Source organism: Cervus canadensis, chromosome 5 (genome assembly GCF_019320065.1).
Source record: "Cervus canadensis isolate Bull #8, Minnesota chromosome 5, ASM1932006v1, whole genome shotgun sequence".
Lineage (NCBI taxonomy): Eukaryota > Metazoa > Chordata > Mammalia > Artiodactyla > Cervidae > Cervus > Cervus canadensis.
The window spans coordinates 91,579,076-91,592,818 of NC_057390.1; the positions used below are offsets into that span (position 1 = coordinate 91,579,076).

The 13,743-nt window shown below is 39.3% G+C and overlaps 1 protein-coding gene across 9 annotated transcripts in view; it reads right to left on the reverse strand.

The window, feature by feature from the left end:
• Nucleotides 1-13,743, reverse strand: part of MAPKAP1 (MAPK associated protein 1) — a 227,890-nt gene that overhangs the window by 172,779 nt on the left and 41,368 nt on the right. For all 9 annotated transcript variants that reach the window (XM_043469569.1, XM_043469561.1, XM_043469562.1 and 6 more), the window contains one exon: nt 9,239-9,387. In XM_043469569.1, coding sequence (XP_043325504.1) covers nt 9,239-9,387 — 149 coding nt within the window. The remainder of the gene's footprint in view (nt 1-9,238; nt 9,388-13,743) is intronic.

A 13,743-nucleotide genomic window follows, 5' to 3' on the forward strand; every position in this document is an offset into this window, starting at 1 on the left:
CTAAAAAAGTAAACTAGCAACATGTACGTAGATGACCAACTATTCAAGAGTTCAAGTTTTCCCATTTATAACCTTCTACGTGTCACTGATGTCAATCCCCTTCAATCACAAAACTATGGAACCTTAAAGCCAAAAGAAATCCAGTGATCATCTAAACCAAGTTACTCATTCTAAACATGCAGAAATTGAAGCTTTGTCAGAGACAGGAGGTGACCTGTCACAGACTCCATAGTATGGCCGGGGCTAAAACATCTTCTGTGTCTGTGTTCTTTCCACCACATGGTCTCAGGAAACCTGAGAACCTGGAACTCAGGTTTCCATTTTGTAAGTATGAATGCCATTAAGAATGAAAATAAAAATCTCTAAGAATTAGAACACTAGATTCCATGCCCAAGTGGGTGACCCTAGGCTGTCACTCAATATTAATGGATAGCTGTCTTTAAGGTAATAAAATCAAAGCCTAGCACTTGGAGCAACAAGAAAATCTCTACACTGAAAATTATGCAGAGCAAGATGCCCGCAATAAGAAAGCTCAGTATAAAATCCCACCGTGTGCAGTCCCACCACACCTATAAAACAGATTGTCTTCACTGGGATCTCAGTGTTTGCCATTCATTCCAACCAGATTTCACCTGCTAATCTGGTATTTAATTAGTCAGGAAGAGGGTAGGACCACAACAGCAATCTTATTATAGCAAAAATGTGTCCATGTTTTACCTCTTACTCCCTTAATCTCCAAGAATTACAATCAATATATTTTCTTAAAGGACACCTGACATCTGCTTCATTTAAAATTACTATCTCATTTTCTCCTCTGAAGGGGCTGACGACCTGGATCAGGCATCTGAAAGTACAGCCCTGTCTCAGAGAAAGTGACTGACTTCTAGGGCAATTTCTCAGCCAAAGCACCAAGGCTGGCTGTGAAGTGGGAACAGAGAAGAGGCTCCTGGCTCCTAGCCCATGCTCATCCCAGACACCACTGTCTTGGATGCCTCCAATATAAGCCTAACAAGCAGGGTATACCCTATCCCCTCCAAAAAAGAACATGTGTAGTGTCTTTAAGGACATGTAACAGACTGTGACGTGTTGTCAAACCAGCTCACAACGATAACTTCTGCAGCCGTCTTTCAGTGCTTCCTAATTCAGAGATGCTATCTATTCAGTTCCTCAAGCCAGAATCTGATCAAATCATCCCTGAAACTCCTTTCTCCTATGCTCCCTGACATATAGTCAATCCATCATCAAGTCCTATCACTTTTACCTACTAAATACCTCTTGCAGTCATCCACTCCTCCATCACCAGTAAGTAAGCCCAAGTTACCATCTCTCTCACCTGGACCACTGCCAAAAATGTTTTGATTGGTCTCTCAAGCCTCACAAACCCTTCTCCAGTGTGTTCTCTTCATCAGAGCTTCAGGGATCTTTTCAAAACACAAACCTTATGACTCTCCCTCCTCATTTAACTGGTTCAAGGCTTTCCTATATTCTCAGGTTGCAGAGGACACTCCTACAGCCATATGTGGTAGAACCAGCCCCTGAAGCTTCCCCCTGCACCACAATCTACCTCAGTCTTGGGCTCCAGCACACAGCCTTCTTCTAGTTTCCCAAATCTCCAAGCTGCACCCCCCACCCCCCACCCCGCCCGCCGCACTTGCCCTCAGATCCTCTGTAAGTCCTTTCTCCTCTCCCTTCACCTAGCTAGTTCTTACTCTGCCTTCAACTCTCAGGTTGAGTCACCTTCACAGAGATAACCATCCCTGATAGCCTAGACTAGGTCAGATGCCTCTATGAAAAGCACGGGGGCATGCAAAAACCTATGCCCCTCCTAAAGCCCCCAGTATCTCTCCTGGAACTTGGTAATTAATTAGCTGTGACTAGCAGAGACATTACTTTGTCAACAAAGGTCCGTCTAGTCAAGGCTATGGTTTTTCCAGTAGTCAGGTATGGATGTGAGAGTTGGACTATAAAGAAAGCTGAGCGCAAAAGAATTGATGCTTTTGAACTGTGGTGTTGGAGAAAACTCTTGAGAGTCCCTGGGACTGCAAGGAGATCCAACCAGTCCATCCTAAAGGAGATCAGTTCTGGATGTTCATTAGAAGGACTGATGCTGAAGCTGAAAATCCAATACTTTGGCCACCTGATGCAAAGAGCAGACTCACTTGAAAAGACCCTGATGATGGGAAAGATTGAGGGCAGGAGGAGAAGGGGATGACAGAGGATGAGATGGTTGGATGGCATCACCAACTCAATGGACATGGGTTTGGGTAAACTCCGGGAGTTGGTGATGGACAGGGAGGCCGAGCGTGCTGTGGTTCATGGGGTCGCAAAGAGTCAGACATGACTGAGCGACTGAACTGAACTGATACTATGACTGTGGGGCTTCCCTGGTGGCTCAGGGGTAAAGAGTCCTCCCACCATTGTAGGAGATGCGCATTCGATCCCTGGGTCAGGAAGATTCCCCTGGAGAAGGAAATGGCAACCCACTCCAGTATTCTAGCCTGGGAAATCCCATGAACAGAAGAGCCTGGTGGGCTACATTCCATGGGTCACAAGAGTCAGACACGATTTAGTAACTAAACAATACTATGACTGCAATTTTGCACTTAGTTTGGTGATTATTTATATAACATCTATCTTCCTGCCAAGAGAGGAAGCTTCATGAAGTCAGAAACCAGGTCTGTTTTGGCCACTACTGTATCCAGATTTTACTTAACAGTGCCTGGTATGTAGCAGACTCTCATTAAATAGGAAGTAAATGAATGGCAATGTGGTCAGAGGAAACCAATACATCTTCCAGCACTGACCACATACACTACATACACATTTATAATTCTCATTAAATCCTCACAACAACATTTTCTGTTAAGTATCATGAACCTTATTTTATAGATAAGAAAACAGGCTTAAAGAAGGTAAAGTGGTCTGCCCAGGATCGCATAGCAAGTAAATAGCCAAGTGAGAATTCTAACCCACGCCTGACAAACATGCTCTTCCCATTGCAAAATTCTGCCTTCCTTTGAAAAGTCTGAGTTGATGGTAAATTCCACCTCTGACGGGAATTTCTAGAAGACGGCTCTAAAATTAGAGGAAGCCTCTGGACTGGCAGGACACAGAACAAACTGCAGAAATGAGGCAGGGACAGAAAGCTCAGAGTGGAATAAGCTACTTTTAAGAAATCAGCCTTGAGAATTTAACTTCAGAAGAGGATGCTGAAAACACTTTCTTTTGTTGTAAGATTCTTATTTAATTCATTGTGAACATCACCCAGACAAAAATCCCAAAGCCTCCCCTGGAAATTTCCAGGAAAGGCTGAGCCACAGGAAGTGCAACTCAAGAGGGAAATAATCACAGGAAAAGATATTTTTACATTAATGAATTTGGTCCTTTTCTTGGTATACCACGGTGTATGAATAAGTAGTAAATATATAATAAATTTTGCTTTAGAAATAGAACAGACTGATAAAAACTGGTCTATGAAAAGGAAGGCTAGCAAAATACAGTCACAGGCAGAAGTGCCAAATGTTGGGGCTTTACTCTCCCTTATTTAAAAAGGTATGTTTAATGAGGCCAATTGAAGAGAGAGATAAATAGCTCCTAATTCAAACAACAGAGTTACCTCAGATTGTCTCTCTCTCTTGAGGTCTGCCTCTTAATAGGCACTAAGCCAAGTGAACCCCCGGAGCACTCTTACTGAAAGGAAGGAGGGAAATGAGATGATAGGGCCAACTCCACTCTCAGCCACCTCCTCTGGTGGGGAGGACAGGGGTGGCTGGCTAACTTCAACGGGGAGGGAGGTTGGTCAGAAGAAAGAAGCAAGGTCAAAGGATAGAAGGCCCTTAGGCTCAAGGCCATGCTCAGTTCAGGCAGCAATAAGCAAAAGCTGCTGTCCAGAAACATAATCAGCACTTGGAAGTCCAGGTTATAATTTTTTGGAAAGAGATCCTGGAGCTAAAGTAGCTTAACATATAAGAGGGGACTGTTCCCAGGCTAACAGAGGAGGAGCATTTTCCTCGAAAAGGCAATTTACCTTTACAGGGTGGCAATTCACTGACCTTTTACGAGTCTGCAACATTTTTCAGGGCCTTCTCACTTTCTGCAAAGTTTTAAATGACTTTTCTGTGAAGAGAGCTACTTAATGCCAATGATTGTAGAAAACATTTGTTCATAATTATCCAGACATAGACTGGAACAATGCTGAAACAAGAGCAGCATGCAAAAATGTATTTAAGGACTATCATCCCAAAATGCTGCTAAAAGCTATTAACCAGTATGTGTTAATTGCCACAGCATTCATATTAATTTTCACTTCAGGCTCGACATTGTGGAATATTTCCCCTGATACATTTTAAACAAAGTTTAATTTAAGGAACTGCTTCTATCAACACTTATGAAAATTAACAGCCAAGCAATTAGCACTCATGAATTATCCCTTCCCCCATGCTCTCTGCAGCTTCCCTGTTAAAACAGTTTCTAACAGAGAAATGGTTACTTTTTAATAAGTTAACACAATCAAAGTCACAATTGTTTATATGAACCAGAACTGGTTCTGCTTTTTAAAGTACCTGTCAAGGCAAACATCCTCCTCATACTCAGAGTGTAATGTCACTAAGTCAAATAAGTAAGATATTTAATGTTTTAGTAAACTGCCAAGCAATTACTGACAGCACACTACCTTCTCACCTGATGTTTAGAAAATAGCCATTGCAAAAAAAAAAAAAGCCATTGCAGAAAGGAAAAAAAAAAAAAAAGGAAGTAATTACTTGTCTTAATCTTCCTATTTCAAGTTAAAGGTCAAAATCCCACTGGACTGATTCCCTGGACTTCTACAAGCAGACCACCATCACCCAGTCCGCTGTGCATCCTGTTTAACCATGCTAAACTCCAGGCTTTAAGAGCACATTTCCTCTCACTCTATCCTGTCAACAATCTAATGAAGTATAAAGGAAAGAGGGCAGCACTGGCCCGCACCCTTCACTTTACAGAGAGAGAGAGGCAGAAGTGAGGTATTTGCTGGGTGCTTCCTTTGTGCCGTCTCAGTCCTCCAGAGGAAGACACGCCACCACCATCTCATTCCACATACAAGGACTGCAGCTTCACGAGGTTAAGTAACCAGCCTGACGTCACACCATTCAGTGACGGAGTCAGGATTCAAACTCAAATCTTACTTCAAAATAGATCTGCTTACCAACTAAATTATACTGCCTCTTCCTGTGCTGGGTGTTTTATACTATTTGATGGATTCATCAGGATTGTGAGGAAGGAACTCAAATTTCTTTTCCTACGTCTGAGATTCAGTGAGGTGAAAAACCTGCCTATGGTTACATAACTGATAATCAGTACCATTTCTTTGTTAGTAACAGTATTGACAGGAGGGGCATATCTGAACTTCTGGAGGTCTGTTGATGATGATAATATTTGTAAACACAGTTTAAACAAAATAGTGATGTCAATGTACTAGCTAAAGCTTCTCAACTAAGTGGTAAGGCATGCAGTGAAAAGAGCGAGATGCTTTTTAAAATAAGACTTCATTTTTTTAAAAGGTGGAGAGACAGGGCAGAAATCCACATGTTTAGGAATACTGAAATCAGTGCTGAATGTTCACTGCCTGTCACTCCTTCATCGCCTCAGAGCAACTCCTGGTCACACCCAACATTTCCCACATTCAGTGAGACCACAAGGACCAGCACAAAAATTATTTCACCTCTGAAACAGAGGTTGGTTTTGTTCATTAATCAGAGGTCCTGTTTTTAACGAGCCCAAAGACTTGAGGCAGATGGCTGAACCTGATTTTGCCTTGTCCAGCTAAGCATTCCTTAAAACCACTTGCAATCTATCTTGGTCTGTTTTCAAATGATCAGTAAACAGAGTTATTAATAACCTATGAATCTAAAACAGGTCTTGGACAGCCCTGCCAATTTGCCAACAAAGATAACACAAACACAGTAATGGTAGTGGTTTAGTTGCTAAGTTATGTCCGACCCCTTGCAACCCCACAGACTATAACCCACCAGGCTTCTCTGTCCAGGCAAGAATACTGGAGTGGGTTGCCATTTCCTTTTCCAGGGGATGTTCCCAACCCAAGGATTGACCCCGGGTCTCCTGCAGTGCAGGCAGATTCTTTACCGACTGAGCTACAAGGGAAGCCAAAAACAGTAATAAACCTGATTTAAAAAACCCTTCAAAGTTACCAAAAAGCCTATGCCTAAGTATGGCCTTCCCTCTCAACTATATAACTTCAAGAAGTTATCAACCAACCACAATTTAAAAAAAATAAAATTATTAACCAGCTACAGGAACCAGAAACTATTTGAAAGTATTTGCTTTAATTCAGCACAGTAGCTAAGAGATGCTTACCCTTGGAATCACTAAAACCAACAACAACTCAGTTTGCACAAACTCTTAAAGATGCCTGCTTAATTCTGATGTAACTGTAAGGCCATACCAAAAACAAAATCCTTTTTTTCAAATCCAACGCTAGTTTAATCATAAGGAGGATTTCACAGCAGTTAGTCTCTTGAGGAAATACATAATTAAGTAGTTTTTTAGCATATTTAATTAGACCCCAAACTCTTTCCTGTCCCTTTCTCTCCCCAATTATGTACCATTTGCCCAAGAGACCTAAGCAACTCAGTTAATTATGTAAATAAGGCAAGAGTTATTCCCAAGAAAAGCATTGTGAATATTTGTAAGGGGGGGAAAAACTGTACATATTTTAGTGGCTTTAACAAACCTTTCCAGAAAAAAAAAAAAAGGAACTATCAAAATACATGAGAAACTCTTACATTTGAAGCAAAAACAGGGAGTGATGACAAGATGGTGAATCATTAAAACAGGACACTCATTTCACTTCTTAAATATGAGCTGAATAAAAATAAAATAATTTTAAGTTACAACAGTAACAAAAATTTAGTGCTGAACGTCAAATGATTTATGGGAAGAATCAATCTGGAAATTATTAAAGTTGACTCTCACAGAAAGGCTTTATTATCAAGGGGTTGACATGATCTTAACTCTAGAGGCAGCCATGGTGCTGTTATAACTACTACAATCCCATTATTATGCAATCACAAAATGCTAATTTCATCATTTTGAGGTGTTATTTGAATAGTCATTTTAATTTCTAGGTTACGAAAAGGCTTGACTCAAGTATAATTCTCTATTAATCATTGAGATGTCACTGAATATCATATTGATGCATTTCACAAAGATAAAAGAAAGACTAATTTAATATGTACAGTACAATATCCTTCAAATATTAGCCACTTTCATTACACATCTGCCAAATGCATCAATATTAAATAATAGATGAGAACAAGGGTTTAATTGTGTTTTAGCAATTGTAATATGTAGGATAATAAAAAAATAGCACTGTATCACAAGAAAGACTTATCGATATATAAATCTTTCTTAATCAATTGTACAATGGTGATTCGGCCATGCTCACATCCTTTGCTGATTACAAATACATTTGTTATGACAAAAAACATCAAGAGTTGTAAGTGTAAACACACACCTAGCAAAAATAATTCCTTTGTGACTGAGGAAATGGTTTAGTTTTCAATTCCTTCCTGGCTCTTCAGAAATTAGGTATATATAACACACAGAGTTCACAACCTTCGAACAAGTCCAAGTGTAAGTAATTTATAGGAGAATCTAATAGTATAATCAAAATTCTAGAATATGGTATTTTAAAAGATCTGTGCTATTTTGTTGGCAAAGCATTATCACATATTAATTACTCCAGAATTCATTACATCCTGAAACAATGAGATGATAGGAAACAAATAAATTCCAGCCATGTAATCTAATCCCAATAATAACGTCTCATATTTCCAAATGAATCAACTGCAGTATTTCCGAAAAAAAAAATCCCCTTAAGCCCAACTCACTTGTTTCCAGAGGCTGACATTTCCATCCCTAGGGGGACCCTTTTTTCTCTTTGCTGTATTCCACAAGCAGCAGCAGGAGATGGGGGCAGGGGCAGACTGAAGAGAAGCTCTTCACAAGATACAATCTCTAATTTACTAAAAGTGCTTTCTGATGTTTTGGGGGGAAAATTCCTGAGCATATTAGGATTTTATGTTACTTATGCATTTTGTTTTTAGTTTCTGTTCTTCCCTGCCAGCATCAATAACCTCACGTGCCAACAGCCATATATGCTTACTTAAGGAAATGACAACCCACTACAGTATTCTTGCTTGGGAAATCCCATCAGCAGAGGAGCCTGGGGGCCACAGTCCATAGGGTAGCAAAGGGTTGGACATGACTTAGATACTAAACAAAAGACCAGTGGAAACATGCTGAATTGTATGAGATGAAAGTGTTTCAAAGTAAAGAACATCACCATGCTCAAAGATGACAATTGATAGAACCAGCATATAACCAGGAGTTGAATATGAAAAGTGCAAACATAAGCAAAGAGTTCTATGTTTATTAATTGCAACTGTGCTGAAATAAGACAAATTGTACACAATCCCTCCAGGCAACAAGCTATCACTCAGCACCCCCACGCCACTGACAGACAGCAAACATAATGGCAATAAATAAAAAAATCAACTGCTACAGTTCTGAAAGACGCCCAGCTCAACTTGGTACAGAGACACAGAATGTGGGAATGCAGGAGAGTGGGTGCTCACGCAGAGCTATACTCCCCGTAAAATAGTGGTCCTTTTTCTAAAAGGAAAATAAACACACTTTAATTTTACAAACTGTAAATTGTCAGGACAGGAAAAAATTAAGTCATCCTGCACAGTAAGTGTCCACATGAGATTCGATAAACACTGAAATGCAAAGCAACATCCTAGAATTCTGAAGAGAAGCTCTAATGTCCACAATTTGTGGAGTTATAATCAAGACTCATACCAGACAATGCAAACTGTCAAATGCAATGCAAACTCCCAAAACCATTTTCAAGGCTTTCCCCACAGTTAGACCTTAATTAATCACAACCCAACTAACCCAAACCTCAGGACATAAAACAGGAACACACACATTCATATCTCAGGACTGTTTCTGTTTTCATCCCCCCAAACATATTACCGTGGAAACAACAGTAAGCCCAAATCCAGACCTTTTTACACCCTCAGTCTTTGAAAATGTGAGAGACATTCTTTGTTTGTTCTGACTCCCTTTTGAAACCTACTTAAATCTGAATCTGATAAAAATAAGAATGACAATACCAACAGTAACTCCATTCAGTCGAGGCGTTTCCTGAAGGGATGCCTTCCGGTTTACTTACCTTGCCATCAAATTTGGAGTACTCGTTAAAGGGATTATTCAGCTGCAGGGGGCACTGCTCCAGGCGTACAGATAATATCGACTGCTTCCCAGAATTTGGAGGTTTCTCTTTGAGGGACTTTTTTTCAAACAGTGACTTTAACTCCTGGGCTGTGATACAAGGGGAAGATAAAAACATCTTTGTGATTACAACACAGAGAGACAGCCTGTGTCCACCTTCCCTAAAAAGTCTTCCTTGGAACCTTAAGGAGGGAGCATTCAAGGACATGTTCAGGTCTGATATGTGCAACAGGCCTAACATATACTTTTATGTCTGTGCACTGAACGAGCAGAGCACTGAAATATACATGTAGGTCATATTTGTCAATTTAGAAAGACTAGGGTTTAAGGGAAGGGGCAGAGGTCAGATAAATCAATAGAAGCGCTATTCTCTAAGAAGAGCATTTCACAGCTGCAAGATCTGAGCTTTGGCCTGGCTTTGACACTAACAGATGTGTGATTCTGGACTATTCACTAAACCTCTCTGGACTTGTCAAACCAGATAATCCTGAAGAACTCTCCTCCCTCTAATTTTGAAGTTCTAGTTGTTCAAAGTCAAGGTTCACAACTTAACCCTCTCACAGTTCCCAATGTGTACCTAGCACATAATCTGGATGACAAAGATGAAGAAGTGGAAAAGGAAAAGGAGGAAAAGTATTTATAATAACAGAAGTCAACATACATTGAGGAAGCCAATGTATCTCATCTAAACCTCATAACAAACTTATGAGGTAGACACTAGCTTTATCTCAATTGTGTCAGTGTGGAAACTGAAGCATAGAATACTTTGATTGGCCCCTGGTCACACAGCCTGTAAGGAGCAGGGCTAAGATTTGCACCCCACTAAGGCTCTTAGCCATTAGGCACTAATGAACACAGCAGACCTTCAATAAATTTCATTGCATGAATCAATGAATAAAATAATGATTGAAGGAATTCAGATTAAGTTATTAAATCAAAATCTTCAGCACTCACTCATTAGTGAACCAAGACTAGTTAGTTCCATACCCTCTCAAAGATCATTTAATTCTCTGTATTAATCTGAATGTCATTTAAGGTGATAGCTGGATGATAAGTACATGGGGGTTCACTGTACTTTTTATTTTTGTGATTTTAGAAATTTTCCATACTTAAAGTTTTAAATGAATCAATCTTAGATCTTAAGATGTGCAATAACTAAGTTAAATCCACTCCATTCTTGAGCACGACCAACCTGAACTGAGATCAAACATAATTCTGAAATAGTTACTTAGAACTTTTTAAAAACGTAACAAGTTATTTTCAACAAATTAGTGGGACAACTTTATCAGATGAGTCCCTATAGATTTATATGGCAAACCAGGAGAAAAGGACCTGTTGCTATGAATGTATAATTAACAGATATTAATCTGTTGATTACATGTACTTACAAATTCAGAATGTGGATTAGATAGCAAAGTGTCATAATTTTTGGGTGTGAATGAATAGTATGCTAGCTTCTTGGGCCCAGAAAAAATTTTTTTTTATTTATTTTGTTAATAGAAGCATACATTTCTAAAAACCTCATGCATTTAGTGACCTGAATCAACAAGAAGGCTACTATGATTATGATATGCATGCACACAATATGATATGTCCAGAGAGTGAAGCTCCAAATCTAGCCTCCCAGGTCAGCAGAACAAGGAAAGGGAAAGACAGAAGGCAGATGGACCTCCCAAAGGCCAGGGCAGAATGGACAAGGAATGCATGTAACTGAACACAGAACTGTACAAGGATAACACCTGCATGACACGGTCCTAAGACTGTGAATCATCCAGATCAACTGTTTGTAACTGTGACTACCAAACTAGCACCTCACTGAGCACTGTGCTGACTAAATTACTTGAGCACAGACATTACTGTACTTATGTGTTCAGTCGGTGTAAGGAGGTAGGTGGTGGTGGTGGTTTAGTCACTAAGTTGTGTCCAACTCTTTTGTGGCCCCATGGACTGTAGCCCACTGTTCCTCTGTCCATTGGATTTTCAGGCAAGAATACTGAAGTGGATTTCCATTTCCTTCTCCAGAAATACCACCTTTTAAAAAAGAATTAGATCCTTTTCTCCATGATGTAGGAAGCAAAGGAGGAAGGGGGAAAATGTCATAGGTTGAGGAGAGAAGTCCAAGTGTGACTTAGTCAGAGAATGGAAGAGTTAATAAATACATTATCACTTCACACTTAACCCTACTGATAACAGTACAGTGACTCTGACAAGTCACAGCCCCGTTTCTTCTGGAGCTACTGGTAACTTATCCCTTAGGATCATTGTGAGGACAAGATAAGAAGACACCTGCCATTGTTCCTAGCACCCAGTAGGTTTTTTGCTTTTGCTTTTTCCAATACTTTGTCCACCTGATGCTAAGAGCCGACTCATTAGAAAAGATGTTGATGCTGGGAAAGATTGAGGGCAGGAGAAGAGGGCGACAGATGATGAGATGGTTGGATGGCTTCACCAACTCAATGGATGTGAGTTTGAGCAAACTACAGGAGACAGTGAAGGACAGGGAAGCCTGGTGTGATGCGGTTCATGGGGTTGCAAAGAATCAGACATGACTTAGTGACTGAACAAAAAGAAGAAATAGGTGTTTGATAAAGGATCATTCCTTTCCAAAGTGCAGCAATAAACTTGTTGATTGATTACAGGTAGAACAGCACTTCCAATATTTAAAATACCACTTTAATAGCAATCTAAAATGTTCTTAAATGTGCATTTTAATCTATTGCTATTAATGTATAATTAATAGATATTAATCTGTTGATTAATGTACTTATATATTCCAGAATCTGGATTAGTGATTCCTGGAATTCACTGCCAGAGGCCCAGGTTTAATCCCTGCTTGGGATATGAAGATCCCACAAGTGGTGCAGCACAGCCAATAAGATAAAATATGTAGGTAGACAACATTTTACAAAAGTCAAAACTAAATTGTGGTGATATAAATCAGAACAGTAATTGCCTTTGGGTAGTGGATTAACTAGAAAGAGGCATGAGGGAACCTTCTGGGTTACATAAATGCTACATACTTGACTGGAATGCTAGTTACCCAGGTGTATATGTTTGGCAAAAGTCATCAAACATTTAACACTTCTACATTTCAGTGTATGTAAAGCACACCTCAATAAAAAATAAATAAATAGGGAAAACTTAAATAAATAAATATTCTTATACACTGATAACTTCTAAATGATTATTCCTAAATACTCCCTAAAATTACAGACTCACATATTCAACTTTCTATTTCACTCCTCTACCTGGTTGGCTAATGGCATCTCAAACTTTTCATGTCCTTATATAACCAACCTCTTGATCTTCCCATTAACCTTTCCCTTCCACAATCATCTTCCCAGTTAATGGCAACTCTGTTCTGCCAGGCAAAAAACTTGAGCATCATTCCACTTTTCTCTTTCACACTTTATCCATCAAGAGACACTTTAGAAGATATCCATAACCACCTATGGCTATGGAAGCTGGATTATCACCACCATCTTCAAACTGCTCTTGTTTCCACATTTTCCTCCCCCACCCAACCCAGAGCCAGCCAATGAGCTTCTTTAAAATACGAGTTATAAACTTCAGAATAAGAAGGAAATGGATAAATCTGATGCTATAAAAATAAAAATTATATAGAGTCTCAAAGTAGAGAAGACACTGAGCAACAACCCTATAGAAAACTGTACAGTATGTAACACCCACGGAAGAAGAAACTCAAATAATAATAATGAAAAGGTGTGCAACCACATTCACAATAAGAGATACGCAAACTAAAACTACACACTGATACCACTGCACTTCTATCAGACTGGCAAAAATCAAAAATGTTAAGGCTATGAGGAAATAAGACACTATTACTAGAGGGAATGCAAAAGAGTCAATTCTCAATGAAGGGGGAATGTGGCAATGTCCAAGAAAACCATGTATTTACCTCTTGGCCCAGCAATATCACTTTCAGGATCTGATCCTAGGGATACTGGCAACAAAACAAAACTCATATGTGGGAGGCTTTTCACTGCAGTGCCATCTACAATAGCAAAAGCCTGAAAACTATCAAATATCCCACAACAAGGGCCTTCGTGGCTAACCTATGATACATCCACATCATGAAACCTATCTCCATAGATTGCTCCAGAATAGTTCTCAGGGTATGTTGTTAACGGAAAAATGTGTTGCATAAAATAGGGTGTATTATGCTATATTTAATTTAAAAAGAGGGGATACAAATGTGAATATGTTTATATATAGTTGTTAAGTGGACAGGAAAGCCAAAACCTTTTTTAAAATGACTAAAAGAGTAGAAGATAAAGGTTGAAGCTAGATTTCTCTTCTTTTATGTATTTAATTTTGGAACCACATAAATGTTTTGTGTAATTAATAAAGGAAAATGCAACCTCAAAAAATAAAGAAAACTGAAATACATGAACCTAAATGTAGTATTTAGTTGGCAGTTTAACT